The 23,153-nt window shown below is 42.3% G+C and overlaps 1 protein-coding gene across 2 annotated transcripts; it reads left to right on the top strand.

Moving 5' to 3' along the window:
* The first annotated feature begins 5,422 nt into the window (after nt 1–5,422).
* LOC112247276 (Krueppel-like factor 11) lies at nt 5,423–12,919 on the top strand. 2 transcript variants are annotated; one of them, XM_024415987.2, is made up of 4 exons: nt 5,423–5,602; nt 6,529–6,789; nt 10,997–11,924; nt 12,141–12,919. In XM_024415987.2, exons 1-4 carry the CDS (start codon nt 5,561–5,563, stop codon nt 12,437–12,439), a joined length of 1,530 nt encoding a protein of 509 aa, XP_024271755.1. In that variant the 5' UTR covers nt 5,423–5,560; the 3' UTR covers nt 12,440–12,919. The 2 variants fall into 2 exon arrangements, with proteins under 2 accessions (XP_024271755.1, XP_024271757.1); XM_024415989.2 differs by having other exon boundaries at nt 5,495–5,602; nt 6,509–6,789.
* Nucleotides 12,920–23,153: the final 10,234 nt, after the last annotated feature.

Here is a 23,153-nt window from a genome sequence, read left to right as displayed (position 1 = left end):
GAGCCTAATTTTGAGTCTCATAGCAAAGGGTCTGAATACTTATGTAAAATATATATATTATATATATATATATATAAATAAAATTGTATACGTTTTAATAAATTCCCAAAATCTGTTTTCGCTTCATCATTATGGGTTATTGTGTGTAGATTGATGAGGGAAATGTTTTATTTAATCCATTTTAGAATGAGGCTGAAATGTAACAAAATGTGGGAAAAGTCAAGGGGTCTGAATACTTCTGAAGGCACCGTAGATATCAACATCTCTTCAACCTTCCACTGACGGTTCAGTTACTTTTTTGCAACTGCAGATAAAGCTTGAGTGTTTATAGGGAGACATAAGCAGCACAGATGGATGGTAGACACTACTATCTTGTTGTATTGATCCTGGTGCCAGAATCCCCTATTTTCAAAGGCCACAAACAATAAAAACAGGCACTGATCCCAATACCTTGTACAAACACAAATTACTCCAATTCTCTCGAATTTCAGAGGTACAATACATGCCCAGACCGTCTCAATGGAGCTCCACTAGGGAACCGCCAAGCCTTCAAACCTGCCTCGCCACTCGCAGTTACCTAGACAACAGCCGGCAAATTTAGCAGCTAATGTGTTCATGTGTCATAGTAACAGATCGGTTTTGGCATCCAATACGCACCAATCCTGAGTGAGTCCTGTTAGGAATTGCACTGCTATGTCTTTGGGGGGTGTGTCCTGTTCTCAGATGATTGATAGACATTACTCCCACAAAAGGAAAATGGCCAACTTGAACAGATAGCCAAGTATGGAATATGGTTCACCTGAAAACAGAGATTGCTGCTTAACCAGCATTTCACATTTAAATCTGATGAGAACTGCTTATTAGCATTTGTTTGCATATTTATTTGCTGTCAATTGTGCTTATTTTGATGAGTCTTGATCTTATATTAATAAATCAATGTAAAATATATAGTCAATTTAGAGGGACAAAGAAGCTTGGAGTCAAATCAGTCAGTATTGATAAGGGTAACACTTAACAACAACAATACACACACACACAAAGAGACAACCTGTTCTTCTGTGAGCACCATGGAAAAACGGCATAGCATAAGCCAAAACCTTTTTCGAAAATAGATAGGCTAACACACTGATTGACATCAAAATAGAGCATAGGCTAACAACTTGTCAGCAATGTAAAAGGAAGTAGTACAACTAACCCCCTACCTATGCCAGGCATGGCATGGCATGGCACAGTGGCTGTGCCCCACAGGGCAGGTTGAATTCTGTATGCCAACAGGCACAGTGACAGGTCATAGGACCATTGGGACATGTGCCACTTGGTGACACGGTAGGTAGACGGTCTCACTTGCTGTTGTCCTTTCACCCAGATGCCAATCCCCTTGTGGCTTCGATGACTGTCATGACTGACTGTCAGCATGAAATGTCATCTCTCCGAGGTATTTTAGGCAGGCCCTCCTCGGAACCTCATGGTCCCATGCCCAGTGAAGCTTCCACTAAGGGATGAGTTCCGCATTCCTCAGACACACAAACAAACACACACTAGGGCATGGGTTCAATGTTTCTCGTGGCTGCCTGTCTGAATTGACAGAGCAGAAGACAGGTGTGTATGTAGACCACAGGAGGTTGGTGGAACCTTAATTGGGGAGGACAGGCTCGTGGTAATGCCTGGAGCGGAATAGGTGGAATGATATCAAATACATCAAACACATGGTCATTATGGCCATTATTATGAGCCGCCCTCCCCTCCACTGATGTAGATTCAGGTGCTGCTGCCGTATGTTTCCTGGAGGCCATAATGAAGTTCTGGAACCCAGAGTCATACTCAGAGTTCTCACCATTTAACTAGATGTTGATAACATCTGAACAGGACATCATTTTAGAGGAACACACATTTAGTTTACTATGAAAAAGTATTTCCTTTTTTATAGTACACAGCAATTAGTCATAATAAGGACTTTGCATTTATGGTCACAATTTATTTGGATAGTCCCCTATAGATCATCTCCGGATGGTCATACCATCAAAAAACTATTATTTATTAACCAACTTTAGGGTATTGGTTCAAATTAGAACTCAATGCAATACATGTCATTTGTGCCTGTGGGATCAAATTTGCCCAATGGTAGTTTGTTATAATGCTGTCATGCACAATGTTGATACCATGATCAATCATTTTGAGGCCCCTTGTCTGTTTGTTCAGTTGAGGCATTTAATCATTATCCTCATGTTACTGCCAAAACAAAATTCCTGTCCATTGTGCCATCACACCAGCTGATTATATCAAACCCTCTCTTTACAAATCCAAACAGGCTTGATATCATTAATACACTATTTGGTGTATAGTCAGCACAAGTTTGCAATAATGCATGGCAGCAACCTGGTCCCAGAGCATTTGGTATTATTCTGTATGTAAATCTGGGAAACTTTAGTATGATATGTTACATTTCGTATGGTATGTATTAATTTGTGGATGTCCATCATCCATTCCGTATGATATGTTACAAATTCAATTTCGAATGATACGTTCCCGAGTTAGCAAAATGTACAATATGTTACACTATGTTACAAACATATGATATGTTACAAATTCCAATTTGTTGTGGCTAACGTTAGCTAGCTGGCTAATACTAATGTTAGCTAGCTGGCTAACATTAGGGCTAGGGGTTAAGGTTAGAAGTTAGGTTAAAGAGTTAAGGTTAGGGGAAGGGTTAGCTAAAATGGTTAAGGTTAGGGTTAGGCTTAGAGGAAGGGTTAGCTAACATGCTAAGTAGTCGCAAAGTAGCGAAAAAGTAGTAAGTATTTGAAAAGTTGCTAATTAGCTAAAATGCTAAACTTTTCCGTGATGAGATTAGAATACGCAACCATTGGGTTGCTACACCCTGACTAACCACCTCCTTTTGTTTTGGCCTTAAGTAACATTCTGTCTTATGTAACCATGCCAAATGTAACATATCATATGAATTTAAGTGTCCTGGATTTTCATGTACTATGTTACGTCTAGTCTATGAGACCAGGCTGATATCTGAGAGGTGCACTTCTGTGAGAATGACTATTTCTCTACTTGACTCTGCTCCCCTGTCCGAAGTGTCCGCATTTCAGGGCTTGGGGGTGGGAGTGAGTTATAGCCTCTGGGGTGGTATATCTAACTCTCACAGGGTGATAGCCCTCAACTCCCCCTTCCTGTGTCCCCTCATGGAAGTTCCTGAGAGGAGGAGTTATCAGGCGAGGGGAGGTGTGAGCCTAGATTTGACCAGCGTTAACCTTTCCTCCAGTTTTCTTGTTGGCCAAGTTCATACGGTTCTACCCCACTTATATCACAAACAGTTTCTGTTGCTGCTGCAGCCTCTATCTCTAGCCCTGCTCCTCCCTCTGCACCTCTCACAGCTTATGCTGTGCTGCTGGCACTGGGTTGCATTGTACAACCAAGCCCTACTCAGCCCTGCTGCCTGAGGTCATTCTTATGTGACTGGAAGTGGAACACAGCCTCCCGGGTTGCTCCTGACATACCGGGTCGTTTGGGTGGGAAAACTGGTTGATTGAACTACAGAGAGAATGAAGATGACCGGTTTCATTTGAATCTTTTCAGAGGTTCAGAGAATGGGGAATGTAGAAAACATTTAAAGTCTTAAAAATAAAAAATGTGTTAAGTGTGTGTCAGAGATCTTAGATTGTAATCTAATTACATAGGCTACTGCAGTTGCAGAGTTTTTGACATACACTATAGTTTCTTCCATCATGTAAACAATTTTGATGATGCAATGTTTCGGAGATGTAGGTCAGCACTCATTTGAATTTGTGACATGGAATTCTGAGAAACCATACATACACAGGAGGCTGCTGAGGGGAGGATGGCTCATAATAATGGTTAGAATGGAGTGAATGAAATGGTATCAAATACATGGAAACCGGGTGTTCGATACCTTTCTATTTATTCCATTCCAGCTATAAAGCCCGTCCTCCCCATTTAAGGTGCCACCAGCCGCCTGTAATGTAGAGACATGTACAATAACTGCAAAAACAAAATTATATTTGGATATTTAATACAGTTTCGATATTACATTAAATGTGTTGCCCATGGTTAAAACACAGCTATGTTCTTGGTGCAATGAAATGTTGAGTCCAGGGCTACAGTAAGCCTTCTCTGAAGTCATATGATGCATTGTCTTTGTTATAAGTTCATGACATATTTCATTATGTATTAGACCTACACAACATCCTGTGATTTTGACATGATATATCCTACATACTGGTACTCTGTTTTTCCGTACCATAACAATGGGGCCTGGAGCAAAATGTTGGGCTCTATGGACAAAAACAGAGGCTAGGTTGCTCACAAGCTCCACCCTAGAATTCCTCTAAAGATGTTTTTTATGAGCCCATATAAACCATATGGGGTTGAGAGGGGTGGGTCTAAAAACAGTATTTAACTCAAATATGACCCAACAATGTTTATATTACTGTGGGGTGTTGAATTTTCAATGTGATTTTGGATTGACATTTGTTATATATTTTTACGCATTAGGCAACCTGAGACCTCTGAAGTTCACAATGGTCTCATGCAGTATTTGAAAACAGAAGTGTCAAAATAAATCCAACATTAGCTACATAGTAATATATCTACTAGAAGTAGCAATAAGTAGAGACGTTTTGTAACAGATATAATATGAATGTTACTAAGGTCTGATACAATGTTCATGTTACGCCTGCTTTGTTAGGTAGATACGATGTGACAATGGTGTAGCTTGAAATTGCACATCATTAAGGTGGTAAAATAGAGCATGACTTTTTACTGAATTTGAAAAGCATTGTGATTTTAATAGCTGACAAACTACTAACTGACAAAAAACGAGAGTATTCATTGGCAAACTCTAAAAGCTTTAGATATCCTGTAAAAAATAATAAACATAAAAGTATGTCAAAAACATATGGGAGAAACTCAGGAGTCCCCTCATCCGGCACTAGTTCCGCGTTCAAAACTTCTTGGAACTCGGAAAATACGAGGTCGAATCATGACGTCAGTGATCTTCATGTCGGAAAATTGGAGCTCTAGAAAGAGTCCCGAGTTGGAATTCTGACCGTTCAAATCGATTATTCCCAGTTGAGGCTAGTTTTTTCCGAGTTCCCAGTTATTTAAAACGCATTTGAAGTCAGAGATTTCCGAGCTCCCAGTTGTAATGAACGCGGCATAAGACCTTTCACCTAGTTTTCAGACTTGCAGTTCATCGGGTTCTTTCTGACACCGATGACCCCTTTGCACGCCCACCAACAGCCACGCACCCTATTTCCTCCAATCGTCCGGCCACCATGCACTGATCACGCGTCGTCTCGCCTGCTATTGGCTAAGATCTCACACACATTTGTTTTTCATTGGTGGCATGTTGCCATCCGCCTGTGTGTTGTGAATTTTGTTTTCCTTTTTTTATCCTGATGTTTTACACAGCTGAGAGAGGACGTAGTGAAAACGAATTGAACAGCCAGTCTCTACTGATCGGGCGGAGTGACACCGCTTCTTTTGTTCCATATCCGGTTGACGCTAAACTTAATTCAAATATACCTAAACAATGCCGTTACAAAAATGTTCAGACATTGAAGTCTCGTATGGGGTAAGAAGATTTATATATTTTTTATTAATATTATTATTTCAAGTCAACATGCGTATTATTTCATGACAAACGTTTGAATAATGGGTCAATAGGATACTGTATTTGTTTGTCACTCCAGTTTATAAATTTCACTTTGGACTTTTTACTTTATAATATAATTCAGTTGGTAATTGAGTCATGTTAGTTCAAAATTATTGAGAAAAAAAAAGATTCATTGAGATTTATTTACATTTATACCATCCAATCATATTATCCAATGACTTCGCAATGATTGACTGTTGGTCCAATATCTTTAATTCAACAGTGCCCAGTTGACAGAATTGTGCAATAGTGTAGCATTTGTTTTATTGACCTGTGTTAATGGTACCCAACGTCACCCTATGATAACCAGGTAGCCCTGTAGAGTGGTATTGTTTGTGCCTAGGCGGGCCACGCTTTCACTATGTGAAACTGGTCACATTATTTGATGTTGGGAGTGGCCATACGATCACTGATAGTGTCATTGCAGACAAAGCACTTCCTGATGCAGCGTTCACACTGGGTAACATCCCCTGTGCATGCGGGTTTCGGTCTCACGTGGCAAGTGGTAGGGATACATTACTAGTTGGTCTATATTTGGCAATGGGAGGTTACTTGGCTCGTAGGTTTAGGGCAGATGGGATGTAATCTCAAAAGTCTGCTCCTTCAGCACTCTTAACGGCCACACTGTGACAACCTCGCAGCAACTGGCACTTGACATTAAGCTAATGACTGTTAAGAATAGAAACATTTCACACATTTATTTGAGGTCATTTGGATGCAAATGAATACATCTAGCTGTATGGTTTTGATTGGGTCTCATTTCCCAGTTATCATTGTGATTAGTCCCTATTGTGACTTACAAGTCTTCTATTATACCATCATCAGAAAAACTTTCTTTCCTCCAGATGAATGGGATGGGGATGGACTATTGCGGCTCCTATCTGAAGAGGAAGAGGCACTACAGTGAGCAGTCCTCCCCAGGCTGCAGTCTGGAGTACACAGACCTGGAGGCTGCAGAGGCTCTGGTCTGCATGAGCTCTTGGGGCCAACACCGCCCCAACCCCTGCAAACCCAGACCCCTTACCCCCGCCTCGGACTCCTGCGACTCCCTTTTGCCTCCGGACCCACCGGAGACCCCCAAAGACTTTGTCTCGCTCTCCTCCCTGGTAAGAGTGTATTCTCTATGGACAACCATAAACCCCACACATCCCAAAACAACCATCACACATAAACATCTGTGAGTCCTAGCTTTGACTTACTGTGTAAACCAGCTTTGAGACAGTGTCTTTATCTCAGGTTGGTGTGTTTGCTAAAAACTTTGCATGGCTTATAGGGGTTGGAGGGGTTAGGGAGGTTGTTGCACAGGTGTCAGGAAAGAGATAAAGAGATAGTCGGTTTCAACTTCACCCAGTGCTCATCTCTCTCAGCTGCTGGTTGTAAAAATCACTGTTTTACAGCCATCCATCTCGAACTAGTCATTAGTGTAGTGTGCATACGTGCCTACTGTGGTCACGTATCTCTCCTAACAGCTACATTAAACCTCCAATTTGAAACAGAACACACCCAACCTAGGACTTCTGTACTAGAACACCACAGTGGCTGTACTAGAACACCACAGTGGCTGTACTAGAACACCACAGTGGCTGTACTAGAACACCACAGTGGCTGTACTAGAACACCACAGTGGCTGTACTAGAACACCACAGTGGCTGTACTAGAACACCACAGTGGCTGTACTAGAACACCACAGTGGCTGTACTAGAACACCACAGTGGCTGTACTAGAACACCACAGTGGCTGTACTAGAACACCACAGTGGCTGTACTAGAACACCACAGTGGCTGTACTAGAACACCAGTGGGTCTTTGTTCTACAAAACAAGTTCTCATTAACAATTGTGACATGGCCAAGATAAAGCAAAGCAGTGCAACAAAAACAACAGTGTTACACATGGGATAAATAAACATACAGTCAATAACACGATAGAAAATCTGTATACAGTGTGTGCAAATGAAGTAAGGAGGTAAGGCAATAAATAGGCCATAGTGACGAAGTAATTACAATTTAGCAATGAACACTGGAGTGATAGATGTGCATATGAGGATGTGCAAGTAGAAACACAGGTGTGCAAAAGAGCATAAAAAAAACGTAATATGGAGATGAGGTAGGTGGTTGGATGGATGGGCTATTTACAGATGGGCTGTGTACAGCTGCAGCGATCGGTAAGCTGCTCTGACAGCCGATGCTTAAAGTTAGTGAGGGAGATATCACCAACTTCAGTGATTTTTGTAATTTGTTCCAGTCATTGGCAGCAGAGAACTGTAAGGAAAGGCAGCCAAAGTAGGTGTTGGCTTTGGGGGATGACCAGTGAAATATACAGTTGAATTCAGAAGTTTACATACACTTAGGTTGGAGTCATTAAAACTCGTTTTTCAACCACTCCACTAATTTCTTGTTAACAAATATTGGTTTTGCCAAGTCAGTTAGGACATCTACTTTGTTCATGACACAATGTTTCCAACAACTGTTTACAGACAGATTATTTCACTTATAATTCACTGTATAACAATTCCAGTGGGTCAGAAGTTTACATATGCTAAATTGACTGTGCCTTTAAACAGCTTTGAAAATTCCAGAAAATGATGTCGTGGCTTTAGAAGCTTCTGTTAGGCTAATTGACATAATTTGAGTCGATTGGAGGTGTACCTGTGGATGTATTTCAAGGCCTACCTTCAAACTCGGTGCCTCTGATTTTCCCATGATGTCAAGCAAAAGAAATTAGCCAAAATTGTAGACCTCCACAAGTCTGGTTCATCCTTGGAAGCAATTTCCAAATGCCTGAAGGTACCACGTCCATCTGTACAAACAATAGTACCAAGTATAAACACCATGGGGCCACGCAGCGGTCATACCACTCAGGAAGGAGACGCGTTCTGTCTCCTACAGATGAATGTACTTTGGTGCGAAAAGTGCAAATCAATCCCAGAACAACAGCAAAGTACCTTGTGAAGATGCTGGAGGAAATGGGTACAAAAGTATCTATAGCCACAGTAAAACGAGTCCTATATCGACATAACCTGAAAGGCCGCTCAGCAAGGAAGAAGCCAATGCTCCAAAACCGCCATTAAAAAAAGCCAGACTACGGTTTGCAACTGCACATGGGGACAAAGATCGTACTTTTTGTAGAAATGTCCTCTGGTCATAATGACCATCGTTATGTTTGGAGGAAAAGAGGAGGCTTGCAAGCCGAAGAACACCATCCCAACCGTGAAGCACGGGGGTGGCAGCATCATGTTGTGGGGGTGTTTTGCTGCAGAGGGGACTGGTGCACTTCACAAAATAGATGGCATCATGAGGCAGGAAAATGATGTGGATATATTGAAGCAACATCTCAAGACATCAGTCAGAAAGTTAAAGCTTGGTCGCAAATGGGTCTTCCAAATGGACAATGACCCCAAGCATACTTCCAAAGTTGTGGCAAAATGGCTTAAGGACAACAAAGTCAACGTATTGGAGTGGCCATCACAAAGCCCTGACCTCAATCCTGTAGCTTATAGGGGTTCACATTCTTAAATCAAAGTGGTGATCCTAACTGACGTATGACAGGGAATTTTTACTACGATTAAATGTCAGGAATTGTGAAAAACTGAGTTCAAATGTATTTGGCTAAGGTGTATGTAAACTTCCGACTCATCTGTACCTGCTGGAGCGCGTGCTATGGATGGGTGTTGCTATGGTGACCAGTGGGCTTAGATAAGGCGGAGCTTTACCTAGCCACGACTTATAGATGGTTTGGCGAGGACCAGCCAATGAGAGCATACAGGTCGCAATGGTGGGTAGTGTATGGGGCTTTGGTGACACAACAGATGGCACTGTGATAGACTGCATCCAATTTGCAGAGTAGTGTTGGAGGCTATTTTGTAAATTACATCGCCAAAGTCAAGGATTGGTAGGATAGTCAGTTTTACGAGGGTATGTTTGGCAGCATGAGTGAAGGAGGCTTTGTTGTGAAATAGGAAGGCGATTCTAGATTTAACTTTGCATTGGAGATGCTTAATGAGTCTGGAAGGAGAGTTTACAGTCTAGCCAGACTCCTAGGTATTTATAGTTGTCCACATATTTTGTCGGAACCATCCAGAGTAGTGATGCTTGGCGGGCAGGCGGGTGTGGGCAGCGATCGGTTGAAGAGCATGCATTTAGTTTTACTAGTGTTTAAGAGCAGTTGGAGGCCACGGAAGGAGTGTCGTATGGCATTGAAGTTTGTTTGGAGGTTTGTTAACACAGTGTCCAAAGAAGGGCCAGATGTATACAGAATGGTGTCGTCTGTGTAGAGGTGGATCAAAGAAAGAGCGACATCATTGATATATATATATACACACACACACACACACACACACACAGACACACACACACACAGACACAGACAGAGAAAAGAGTCGGCCCGAGAATTGAACCCTGTGGCACCCCCATAGATACTGCCAGGGGTCCGGACAACAGGCCCTCCAATTTGACACACTGAACTCTGTCTGAGAAGTAGTTTGTGAACCAGGCAAGGCAGTCATTAGCGTACTTTGATTGACAGTCGAAATCCTTGGCCAGGTCGATGAAGACTGCTACACAGTACTGTTTTTTTTTTTATCGATGGGCATTATGATATCGTTTAGAACCTTGAGTGTGGCTGAGGTGCACCCGTGACCAGCTCGGAAACCAGATTGCATAGCGGAGAAGGTACTGTGGGTTTCGAGATGGTCGGTGCTCTGTTTGTTCACTTGGCTTTCGAAGACTTTAGAAAGGCAGGGCAGGATGGATATAGGTCTGTAACAGTTTGGGTCTTGAGTGTCTTCCCCTTTGAAAAGGGGGATGACCGCGGCCGCTTTCCAAGCTTTAGGAATCTCAGACGATACGAAAGAGGTTGAACAGATTAGTAATAGGGGTTGCGACAATGGATAATTTTCGGAAGAGGGTCCAAATTGTCTAGCCCAGCTGATTTGTAGGGGTCCAGGTTTTGCAGCTTTTTCAGGACATCAGCTGTCTGGATTTGGGTGAAGGAGAAGCTGGGGGGGCTTGGGTCAGTTGCTGCGAGGTTGCAGAGCTGTTGGTTGGGATTGGGGTAGCTAGGTGGAAAGCGTGGCCAGCCGTAGACAAATGCTTATTGAAATTCTAGATTATCGTAGATTCATCGGTGGTGACCGTGTTTCCTAGCCTCAGTGCAGTGGGCAGCTGGGAGGAGGTACTGTTATTCTCCATGGACTTACCAGTGTCCCAAAACTTTTGGGAATTAGTGCTGCAGGATGCAAATTTCTGTTTGAAAAAGCTTCCTAGTATGGTGCACATACACTGATTCTGTCTTGCCTTTTTCTCTCTGGTTTCCAGTGTATGACACCTCCTCACAGCCCCAGCTTTGCTGAAACCTCCACCAGCGCTGCCATCCACACAAGCACCTCTCCTCTGAGCCGGCCCAGCTCCAGCCTTTCTGTAAGGGTCTGTGGGGTCCCACGACCGCCCATGGCCTCTATTGCTGAGTCCCCAAACACTGGAAAGACCCCAACACCGGCACCGTGCCGAGCAATGGTAACCAGCGTCATCCGCCACACCGCAGACACACAGCCCTGCGAGCAAATTCCAGCACACCCCACCGAGCAACAGAGGATCTCAGAGCTGGTGGTCCATCAACAGCACACAGTAAAGCCTGAACAGAGCAGCAAACCTCCCTTCACACCCAACCTCGCCCTCATCTCTTCCTGTAGGGAACAGCCAGTCAAGACTGAGAAGGAAGAGCCACAGGCTATCCACTGTAAGGAGAGCCCCTCCCCTCCTCCCGCTAACACCCAATCACAAAACAGCCTGCCCACACGCCTCTCCCCGCCCCCCACCTCCATTCCTCCAATCATCTGCCAGATGTTCCCGGTGACCAGCCAATCAGGGATGATCTCAGCGTTCATCCAGGGCCCGATGCAGACATCTAGGACCCCCACATCCATCCTGCCCCAGTCTGGCCCTCTAGGGGCCCTCCAGCAGCCCTTCCTCATGGGCCAGGCTATGCCCCAGGGCACGGTGATGCTGGTTCTCCCCCAGTCCCACATGTCTCAGGCACCCCACTGCTCCCCACAGACTGTCATGACCCTGGGCCACACCAAGCTGCTACCTCTGGCCCCCGCCCCGGTCTACGTGCCCGCCGGACCCTGCAGTGCCACAAAGATGGACTTCTCCCGCCGGAGGAACTACGTGTGCAACTTCCCCGGCTGCAGGAAGACTTACTTCAAGAGCTCCCACCTCAAGGCACACCTCCGAACACACACAGGTAAGCGAGAGTTCACAGTGCTTCTCATGGATGAGTGGAAGTGAGAGAGAACTTGACATTTATGGGATAAGATGTTAGGATCTTGATTTGTGTATCACGATGTAAACTGAAGATTATAAGGTCATTTATTTGACTCAAAGTATGTTGGGGTTTGTTGGTGACTAAATGATAATGACTTGCTCACTTACACTCTCTATTTCTAATTTTCTCTCTCAGGTGAGAAGCCCTTCAGTTGCAGTTGGGAGGGCTGCGACAAGAAGTTTGCGCGCTCCGACGAGCTCTCGCGTCATCGGCGGACCCACACGGGCGAGAAGAAGTTTGTGTGTCCCGTGTGCGAACGGCGCTTTATGCGTAGCGACCACCTGACCAAACATGCCCGCCGTCACATGACCAGCAAGAAGACCCCCTCCTGGCAGGCCGAGGTGCGCAGCCCCAACAAAATGTCCTGTCCCAAGCCTCTGCCGTCAAACCCTGCCTCACTCTCCCTCAGTATGCGGGTACCTGCCTTAAACTAGACTCTGCCCAACACTACCCACTAGTGACTTCTTACCCCAAACCCCCAAACCATGACATGGATATGGGGGGCAGCCAAGCACACAAGGCTGCCATTTTACTCATGGAGAATGTCTGAAGACATGCACTGGACTCTGTATTTTTTTTTATTTTACTGCTCATTTGTACATTTTTGTTTTGCAAAAGGCATTGTTTTGTTTACTTTTCAGATATTTTACACAATTGTATGTATGTACGCACTCTTTTGCCAAAGCCTTTGTAATGAAGTTTGTCTTCTACATTTCACCTGTCTTCTTTGTATGTATATTTGTACATAATATCTATGTGATTGTGTTGTATTTCAAACTACATTTGTTAATTTGGGAAAATGACTTAATTGTGTAAAAAAATCTATGTGGATAGTAATCTATACTGTGATAATTACTTACTGACTTTTCATATTATTTAATACACATTTGTAATAAAGACATATTATTAACTGATGTGTTTTTAGCAAATCTCCCTTTGATCTTAGATGGTCCTTTATAAAAAAATCAGAACAGCCCTCTAGTTAGTCAGCATTCCTTTCCAGTCACTCCCCCAGTTATATGGTAGAGGAATAGAGTGGTGTCTTGCCACATCCTATGTGAGTCAGTCAGCTGAAACACTTCCTGTTCAATATGCTGACTGATCACAGCTCTGGACTGGACCACATCCTGTTGGTTTAGTGGAACGTGCAGGCCAAAGGACTTTTTGTCCCATTCAGCAGTTCTAATCCAAACTATGCTATGAGGCAGCGGGATGTATAGGCACTCCTCCTTGCCTCTGTACCTATAAGCCTGGCCGACTGGTGTATGCCCTGTGATCCAGGTAAGAAACCTCACAAGTATTGTTATGAAGTAGTGTTACATTATTATGTGTCAATTGATAACTCTGGATTGCTTTAATAATACAGATTATTATATAAGCCTAATAAAGATGTAACCAGTAGTCATCCTTGTAGGTTAGACATTCAGTATTACATAAACACCCATCAAGTAACTATTTTGTCTCTCTTTGGCCATCACATAGCTTATATAGCCACAAAGTCATAATTATGGCTAAATCCCACCTATTTTCAGAATGTATATTCTTAAAATTGGAATCTAACCTTAACCGTATGCCTAACCTTAAATGAACATCGAAAAACATATTTTTATCACAAATGTTGACTTTGTGACTGGTAACTAGTGGAAACCCTCTTGCCGCCACTGCGGTTCCATACCCGGTAACAACCGTCCTCCAATCAGATTGTGAGAAAACTGAACTGTCGGGAGGTGCGACCAATAGACTGGGTCCCTGAATACCCGCCCCTTTGCCTTACCGATCGAGTTACACAATACTGCCTCTATGGGTTGAATGGGTTCATACTATCTCACACTCTCGAACAGTGACACCTTGTGGACATAAGAAACATTATCTGACTTCACAAGTGCCACCCTGTGGACAAAAGCTGCACTGTAATTTATTTTCCCGGTTATGATGCTGATCTAAATCTCCTGTAGTTTTTGTAGACTACAGTTTTTCCTGGGATTTCATGAAAACAGGAATATCTGAGGTTTGCGTCGGTAGCCTTCAGCCTACTGCGCACGGGAATAGCTGGAAAGAGAGAGTCTGGAGTTGTGTAGCCGAGTAAGCTAAATAATAAACTAGATATTAGGATCCTCATTAACTAAATATTTGGGCTATAAATATATTCACCTGTCAAAGGGCAAGAAAAAAAAGTGTACATATGATGAAATGTCCGATCTGTGCGTTCCTCCAGGCTGAGCTCTAGCAGTCGGTCACGCAAAGCTCCGCTATTGATTAGGCCTACATTATAAGAAAATAACAATTCTACCTAGGCTACAACAACACAGTACAATGAGGAATGTGGTATTGTTATCAAGTGAATATACAATTATTGGCTATAGCTGTAAACTGTAGGGATGTAGGCTAAATAGAAATATATATTTTTGGGATCCCCATTAGCTGGGGTGATTGCAGCAGCTACTCTTCCTGTGGTACAAACAATACACGATACATGACATAATACGGAACATCAATAGACAAGAACAGCTTAAGGACAGAACTACATACATTTTAAACGTCACTCATTTGGTGGGGTTAAGTGTGTGTGTCAGTGCTGTGGGTAAATTTACTATGTAAACAATTTGGAATATTCAACACATGATGCTTCTTCTAAAAACAAGAAGTGATGCAGTCAGTCTCTCCTTTACTTTTAGACAAAATAGACTGGCATATCTTGTACAGATTGATAACAGCCCTCTGATAATAGTGAAGAAAGAGCAAGACCGCTCAAACGTACCGTTTTGAATGCTTCATGTCGAAATAACTGCATAAAATCTAATTCAATTGAATTTGTCACATGCCCTGAATACAACTGGTGTAGATTTAACCTTGATTATGAGCCATTCCCAACGATGCAGTTTAAAAAGTAATTACAATAAAATGGTAACATACACAAGAATGGAGCTATATACAAGGAGTACCATACAGCCTGATTATGCAACTATTTCGATCACTTATGGCTATTCTCAACTGTTTGCATACAAGGTCCAGAAGGGTACATTATCAGGCTACTCATATGGGGGATTTTGATCACACCACGGTGTGTGCGCGCTCTCTCTTCCCGTTTCGTTCCGTTTAAGAAATATTTTTTAACAGAATCAGCGAAATGTAAATAGGTTTTCCTTTGGTTTCTGCATTTTACATTCAGCAGCCAAGAACAGACTGTAGTAGTAAATAAAACAATTGAAATAAGTGAACAATAAGCTATTGCAAGTCTAGTTTTTTCATGGGACTCCACGAGCTAAAGAGGATTTATTAGGAATACTACTACAGGCCTACCCAATGAATTTACACAGTGAAATATCTGGTTTAAAAAAAATCAGATTTATATGAAATTAGTCAGCCTAAGATAAACATATTGCTCAAAAACAGAGGAGAACAACTCCTATGCACACAGCTACTCCAGCCATCCACATGGACTGTTGTCCTCCCTATTTGATAGCAACTCAAACGTCGATTGAATTTTTATTTAACCTTTATTTAACTAGGCGAGTCAGTTAAGACCAAATTCTGATTTACAATGACGGCCTACCCCAGCCAAACCCTAACCCAAAATTGTAACGGGTTTCTTCCTGGGAAGGAGAGGAGGACCAAAATGCAGCGTGGCTATTGTTAAGCATCTTTAATAAAGACGAAAACACTATACAAATACAAAATAAGAAAACGTGGTAAAACCGAAACAGTCCTAACTGGTGCAGAGAACACAGAGACAGGAAACAATCACCCACAAAATACTCAAAGAATATGGCTGCCTAAATATGGTTCCCAATCAGAGACAATGATAAACACCTGCCTCTGATTGAGAACCACTCCAGGCAACCATAGACTTACCTAGAACACTAAACTGAACACAACCCCATTAATCTACAAAACCCCTAGATAACACAAAACACATAAATCACCCATGTCATACCCTGGCCTAACCACAATAATAAAGAAAACACAGAATACTAAGGCCAGGGCGTGACAAAATTTATCTCGATGGTTGTACAGTCGTCTCAAATAAAACTGTGAAGGACCTCGGCATTACTCTGGACCCTGATCTCTCTTTTGATGAACATATCAAGACTGTTTCAAGGACAGCTTTTTTTCCATCTACGTAACATTGCAAAAAATCAGAAACTTTCTGTCCAAAAATTATGCAGAAAAATTTATCCATGTTACTTCTAGGTTAGACTACTGCAATGCTCTACTTTCCTGCTACCCGGATAAAGCACTAAATAAACTTCAGTTAGTGCTAAATACGGCTGCTAGAATCCTGACTAGAACCAAAAAATTTGATCATATTACTCCAGTGCTAGCCTCCGTACTGGCTTCCTGTTAAGGCAAGGGCTGATTTCAAAGTTTTACTGCTAACCTACAAAGCATTACATGGGCTTGCGCCTACCTATCTTTCTGATTTGGTCCTGCCGTACATACCTACACAGCCCTAGAATTTCTAAGCAAACAGCTGGAGGCAGGGCTTTCTCCTATAGAGCTCAATTTTTATGGGATGGTCTGCTTACCCATGTGAGAGAAACAGACTCGGTCTCAACCTTTAAGTCTTTACTGAAGACTCATCTCTTCAGTGGGTCATATGATTGAGTGTAGTCTGGCCCAGGAGTGTGAAGGAGAACGGAAAGGCTCTGGAGCAACGAACCGCCCTTGCTGTCTCTGCCTGGCCGGTTCCCCTCTCTCCACTGGGATTCTCTGCCTCTAACCCTATTACAGGGGCTGAGTCACTGGCTTACTGGTGCTCTTTCATGCCGTCCCTAGGAGGGGTGCGTCACTTGCGTGGGTTGGGTCACTGATGTGATCTTCCTGTCTGGGTTGGCGCCCCCCCTGGGTTGTGCCGTGGCGGAGGTCTTTGTGGGCTATACTCGGCCTTGTCTCAGGATGGTAAGTTGGTGGTTGAAGATATCTCTCTAGTGGTGTGGGGGCTGTGCTTTGGCAAAGTGTGTGGGGTTATATCCCTCCTGTTTGGCCCTTGCCAGGCGGTATCATCGGATGGGGCCACAGTGTCTCCTGACCCCTCCTGTCTCAGCCCCCAGTATTTATGCTGCAGTAGTTTATGTGTCGGGGGGCTAGGGTCAGTTTGTTATATCTGGAGTACTTCTCCTGTCTTATCCGGTGTCCTGTGTGAATTTAAGTATGCTCTCTCTAATTCTTTCTTTCTCTCTTTCTCTCGGAGGACCTGAGCCCTAGGACCATGCCTCAGGACTACCTGGCATGATGACTTCTTGCTGTTCCCAGTTCACCTGGCCGTACTGCTGCTCCAGTTTCAACTGTTCTGCCTGCGGCTATGGAATCCTAACCTGTTCACCGGACGTGCTACCTGTCCCAGACCTGCTGTTTTCAACTCTCTAGAGACAGCAGGAGTGGTAGAGATACTCCTAGTGATCGGCTATGAAAAGCCAACTGACATTTACTCATGAGGTGCTGACTTCCTAGCCACCATGCTTCTACACCTGCATTGCTTGCTGTTTGGGGTTTTAAGCTGGGTTTCTATACAGAACTTTGAGATATCAGCTGATGTACGAAGGGCTATATAAATACATTTGATTTGATTTTGATTTGATTTGAACCCAGACGACCCTGGGCTAATTGTGCGCCGGGACTCCTAATCACAGCCGGTTGTGATACAGCCTGGAATCAAACCAGGGTCTGTAGTGACGCCTCTAGCACTAAGATGCAGTGCCTTTAGACCGCTGCGCCACTCGGGAGCTTTTCACTTTTTTCCGCATTGAGGAACCATCTCCAAAATTCCATTGAACTTTTCTAGACTCTCTTCAGCAGACAGAGACGGCAAAGAAACGTTTAAATGATTGTGAAGATAACTTTGTTCACAAGCTGTGGTCTTTGTATAATTGTGCTATGCCATGCATGTTGATTATTTCTGTGCTTTCAAGACAACTGGGAACTATGGGAAAAAATGAGGTCAAATCAGGACATTGGTGATGTTCAGGTCGGAAAGTCGGAGCTCTAGAAAGATGCATTTATCCTGATCTGGTATTCATTTGTTATTAATATCGATAGAGATATGGTATTCTACCTACAAAAAATCTCCTGTTGATTATTTATTGGCGTAATGCATAGCTAGACCTGCAGATTGTTTGTCATCATGTAGGTCTGCCTTTTAAAGGTGTAGGAAGTGGAAACTTGTATATTAACATTTACATTGATTATGCTGCTTGGTTGTACAAAAAAATGACATGGTAAAATGATAAGCTCGTTATAAACTATGAGTTATGTTACTGGTTTCTTTCATTTGGATTCACCCAACATGGCCGACATAATTATACAAAGAACACTATAAGGTGAGGCAATGGTGGTGCATTCATAAATCATTTATGTCTATACATTTATTCAGTAACACAATGTTATATCCATAAACTGTTTATCAAAATACTGTTTATCCAAAGCTTATCAAAAACCCAAAACACACACACAAACACTCAGACACATGGACAGAATGGTCGGTTTTGGCAGCCCTGGGAATTCGTTTGGTATGAGGCATTACCCACTTTCGCATCACTCCACGTTATGAACTCACACTCCACAAGTGGGTCAATATACAACGAGTAAATCTATCAGATAATCTACTCAAAACATCCACCTGTCCTGGGTGAGAGAAAGAATAGCCTACCTTGCTGTGTGTGTCGGCTTATCAAAGGCAATAGAACTATATGGAATTCGATACAGTCTAAAATGACCCATGTGTTTTTAACAATTTCATTGTAAAGTTAAAGTATAGTATTGGTTATCAATTGCCGTTTCAACTACTTCTAAGGGTGAAGATAATATAATAATAGACTACTTGATTTGATGTGGGTATGAACTATGAATCTGTGATGTGACATTGTGAATAAATACGTTAATCAGATGCAGTTTTACCAGCAGATGGCAGACACATACTGGCCAAGTGTGACCTGTTTGCTGCTACAGTATTATCAGAATGGAAAATCAGTTGTGTTGGTTGATCAACAATGGGTTCATATGATAGAATCAGACTTGTCTATTTCAATCACAAAGATAAACACTAGGTTGTTATGAGTTTTGCTGTATTTAGCCCAGGCCTATTGTGTCTTGGAGCAGGTCTGGAGCAAAAACCTGCATTGGTTGGCCACCCCTGGTTTATACTGTTGACACTGTTGTGGCTATACATTTGCTAGTGATCTTGTATTGCAGTTGTGTATTACTGAAATAGAATAAGTTGAACTGGTTTGTGTATTACTGAAACAGAATAGGTTGAACTGGTTTGTGTATTACTGAAACAGAATAGGTTGAACTGGTTTGTGTATTACTGAAATAGAATAGGTTGAACTGGTTTGTGTATTACTGAAACAGAATAGGTTGAACTGGTTTGTGTATTACTGAAACAGAATACGTTGAACTGGTTTGTGTATTACTGAAATAGAATAGGTTGAACTGGTTTGTGTATTACTGAAATAGAATAGGTTGAACTGGTATGTGTATTACTGAAATAGAATAGGTTGAACTGGTTTGTGTATTACTGAAATAGAATAGGTTGAACAGGTTTGTGTATTACTGAAACAGAATAGGTTGAACTGGTTTGTGTATTACTGAAATAGAATAGGTTGAACTGGTTTGTGTATTACTGAAATAGAATAGGTTGAACTGGTTTGTGTATTATTGAAATAGAATAGGTTGAACTGCTGAACAGCTCTGAGATCTACATGGGATAAGCAGCTGTCTTACGGGCTCCTGACCAATTTTGTTACTCTGTGTGTTTTTTTTTACGCTGATCGTAACTTTTTTGTACAAATGTCTCCTGTACATAATGTCTACGTAGCCAATGCGAGTAAGACCTTTAAACAGGTTAACATTTTCAAGGCCGCGGAGTGAGACGGAATACCAAAACGCGTACTCAGAGCATTTGCTGACCAGCTGACAAGTGTCTTCACTGACTTCACCATAAGATCCTCAAAAAGTTATACAGCTGCACCATTGAGAGCATCTTGACTGGCTGCATCACCTGCTTGGTACGGCAACTGCAAGGCACCCGACCCCAAGGCGCTACAGAGGGGGGTGAGTACGGCCCAGTACCTCACTGCCATCCAGGGCCTTTATATCAGGTGGTGTCAGAGGAAGGCCCCAAAAAATTGTAAAGGACTCCAGCCACCCAAGTCATAGACTGTTCTCTTTGCTACCGTATGACAAGCGGTACTAACGCACCAAGTCTAGAACCAACAGGACCCTGAACAGCCCCATGCCATAAGACTGTTAAACAATACAGCGAAATAGCTAATCAAATGCTACCTGCTTCTATTTATCCTGTTGCCTTGTCACTTTACCCCTACCTATATGTAGATAGCTACCTCAATTACCTTGCACATCAACTCTGTGCTGGTACTTCCTGTATATAGCCATGTTAATATGACTCTTTATTTTTATTTGTTATACACTGTATATTTATTCGTCGTGTCACTATTTCTATCTATCTATATATACAGTATCAGTCAAAAGTTTTAGAACACCGACTCATTCAATGTTTTTTCTTTATTTTTAATTTTCTACACTGTAGAATAATAGTGAAGGCATCAAAACTATTAAATAACACACATGGAATTAAGTAGTAACCAAAAAAGTGTTAAACAAATCAAATATATTTTATATTTGCGATTCTTCAAAGTATAGCTATAGCGCTTGATAGTTTTTCGACTGCCTTGATGACAGCTTTGCACACTCTTGGCATTCTCTCAACCGGCTTCAACTGGAATGCTTTTCCAACAGTCTTGAAGGAGTTCCCACATATGCTGAGCACTTGTTGGCTGCTTTTCCTTCACTCTGTGGTCCGACTCATCCCAAACCATCTCAATTGGGTTGAGGTTGGGTGATTGTGGAGGCCAGGTCATCTGATGCAGCACTCCATCACTCTCACTCACTTCAAATAGCCCTTACACAGCCTGGAGGTGTGTTGGGTCATTGTCCTGTTGAAAAACAATGATAGTCCCACTAAGCGCAAACTAGATGGGATGGCGTATCACTGCAGAATGCTGTGGTAGCCATGCTGGTTAAGTGTGCCTTGAATTTTCAATAAATCACCGACAGTGTAACCAGCAAAGCACCCCCACACCACCTCCTCCATGCTTCACGGTGGGAACGACACGTGGAGATCATCCGTTCACCTACTCTAAGTCTCATAAAGAAATGGCGGTTGGAACCAAAAATCTCAAATTTGGACTCATCAGACCAAAGGACACATTTCCACCATTCTAATGTACATTGCTCATATTTCTTGGCCCAAGCAAGTCTCTTCTTATTATTGGTGTCCTTTAGTAGTGGTTTCTTTGCAGCAATTCGACCATGAAGGCCTGATTCATGCAGTCTACTCTGAACAGTTGATGTTGAGATGTGTCTGTTACTTGAACTCTGTGAAGCATTTATCTGGCCTGCAATCTGAGGTGCAGTTAACTTTAATGAACTTATCCTCTGTAGCAGAGGTAACTCTGGGTCTTCCTTTCCTGTGGCGATCCTCATGAAAGCCTGTTTTATCATAGCACTTGATAGTTTTTCGACGGCACAGTTCTTGAAATTTTCCGCATTGACTGACCTTCATGTCTTATAGTTTTGATGAACTGTCATTTCTCTTTGCTTATTTGAGCTGTTCTTGCCATAATATGGACTTGGTCTTTTTCCAAATAGGGCAATCTTCTGTATACCACCCCTACCATGTCACAACACAACTGATTGGTTCAAACGCATTAAGAAGGAAAGAAATTCCACAACTTAACTTTTAACAAGGCACACCTGTTAATTGAAATGCATTCCAGGCGACTACCCCATGAAGCTGGTTGAGAGAATGCCAAGAGTGTCATCAAGGAAAAGGGTGGCTACACTTGTTTTGGTTACTACATGATTCCATATGTGTTATTTCATAGTTTTGATGTCTTCACTATTATTCTATGATGTAGAAAATAGTACAAAAATTAAGAAAAAACCCTCGAATGAGTAGGTGTGTCCAAACTTTTGACTGGTACTGATGTACACTGCCGTTCAAAAGTTTGCAACTCCAGGAGGCTGGCCTTGTAAGGCAGAGTTACAAAGAAAAAGCCATATCTCAGACTGGCCAATAAAAATAAAAGATTAAGATGGGCAAAATAACACAGACACTGGACAGAGGAACTCTGCCTAGAAGGCCAGCATCCCGGAGTCGCCACTTCACTGTTGACGTTGAGACTGGTGTTTCGCGGGCACTATTTAATGAAGCTGCCAGTTGAGGACTTGTGAGGTGTCTGTTTCTCAAACTAAACACTGTAATGTACTTGTCCTCTTGCTCAGTTGTCCACCCACTCCTCTTTCTATTCTGGTTAGAGCCAGTTTGCACTGTTCTGTGAAGAGAGTAGTACACAGCATTGTACGAGATCTTCAGTTTCTTGGCAATTTCTCACATGGAATAGCCTTCATTTCTCAGAACAAGAATAGACTGACAAGTTTCAGAAGAAAGTTCTTTGTTTCTGGCCATTTTGAGCCTGTAATTGAACCCACAAATGCTGATGCTACACATACTCAACTAGTCTAAAGAAGGCCAGTTTTATTGCTTCTTTAATCAGACAACAGTTTTCAGCTGTGCTAACATAATTGCAAAAGGGTTTTCTAATAATCAATTAGCCTTTTAAAATGATAAACTTGTATTAGCTAACACAACGTGCCATTGGAACACAGGAGTGATGGTTGCTGATAATGGGCCTCTGTACGCCTATGTAGATATTCCATAAAGAATCAGCCGTTTCCAGCTACAATAGTCATTTACAACATTAACAATGTCTACACTGTATTTCGGATCAATTTAATGTTATTTTAATGGACAAAAAATTTGCTTTTCTTTCAAAAACAAGGACATTTCTAAGTGACCCCAAACCTTTGAACTGTAGTGTACATATATTTGTATCTTTAACATACATCTCTATTGTGGCAAGTAGAAAAATAAGACAATAAAAACTAACAGAAACTCTCTCTGTATCTCTCTCTCTGTATATCTCTCTCTCTCTCTGTGTATCTCTCACTCTCTCTCTGTATCTCTTCTGTGTATCTCTCTCTCTCTGTATCCCTCTCCCTGTGTATCTCTCTCCCTGTGTATCTCTCTCTCTCTCTGTATCTCTCTCCCTGTGTATCTCTCTCTCTCTC

The sequence above is a fragment of the Oncorhynchus tshawytscha genome, unplaced genomic scaffold (assembly GCF_018296145.1).
Source record: "Oncorhynchus tshawytscha isolate Ot180627B unplaced genomic scaffold, Otsh_v2.0 Un_contig_1824_pilon_pilon, whole genome shotgun sequence".
In the NCBI taxonomy this organism is placed as follows: Eukaryota; Metazoa; Chordata; class Actinopteri; order Salmoniformes; family Salmonidae; genus Oncorhynchus; species Oncorhynchus tshawytscha.
The sequence above is the reverse complement of the archived record's forward strand: the minus strand, read 5'-3'. Positions and strand labels throughout refer to the sequence as shown.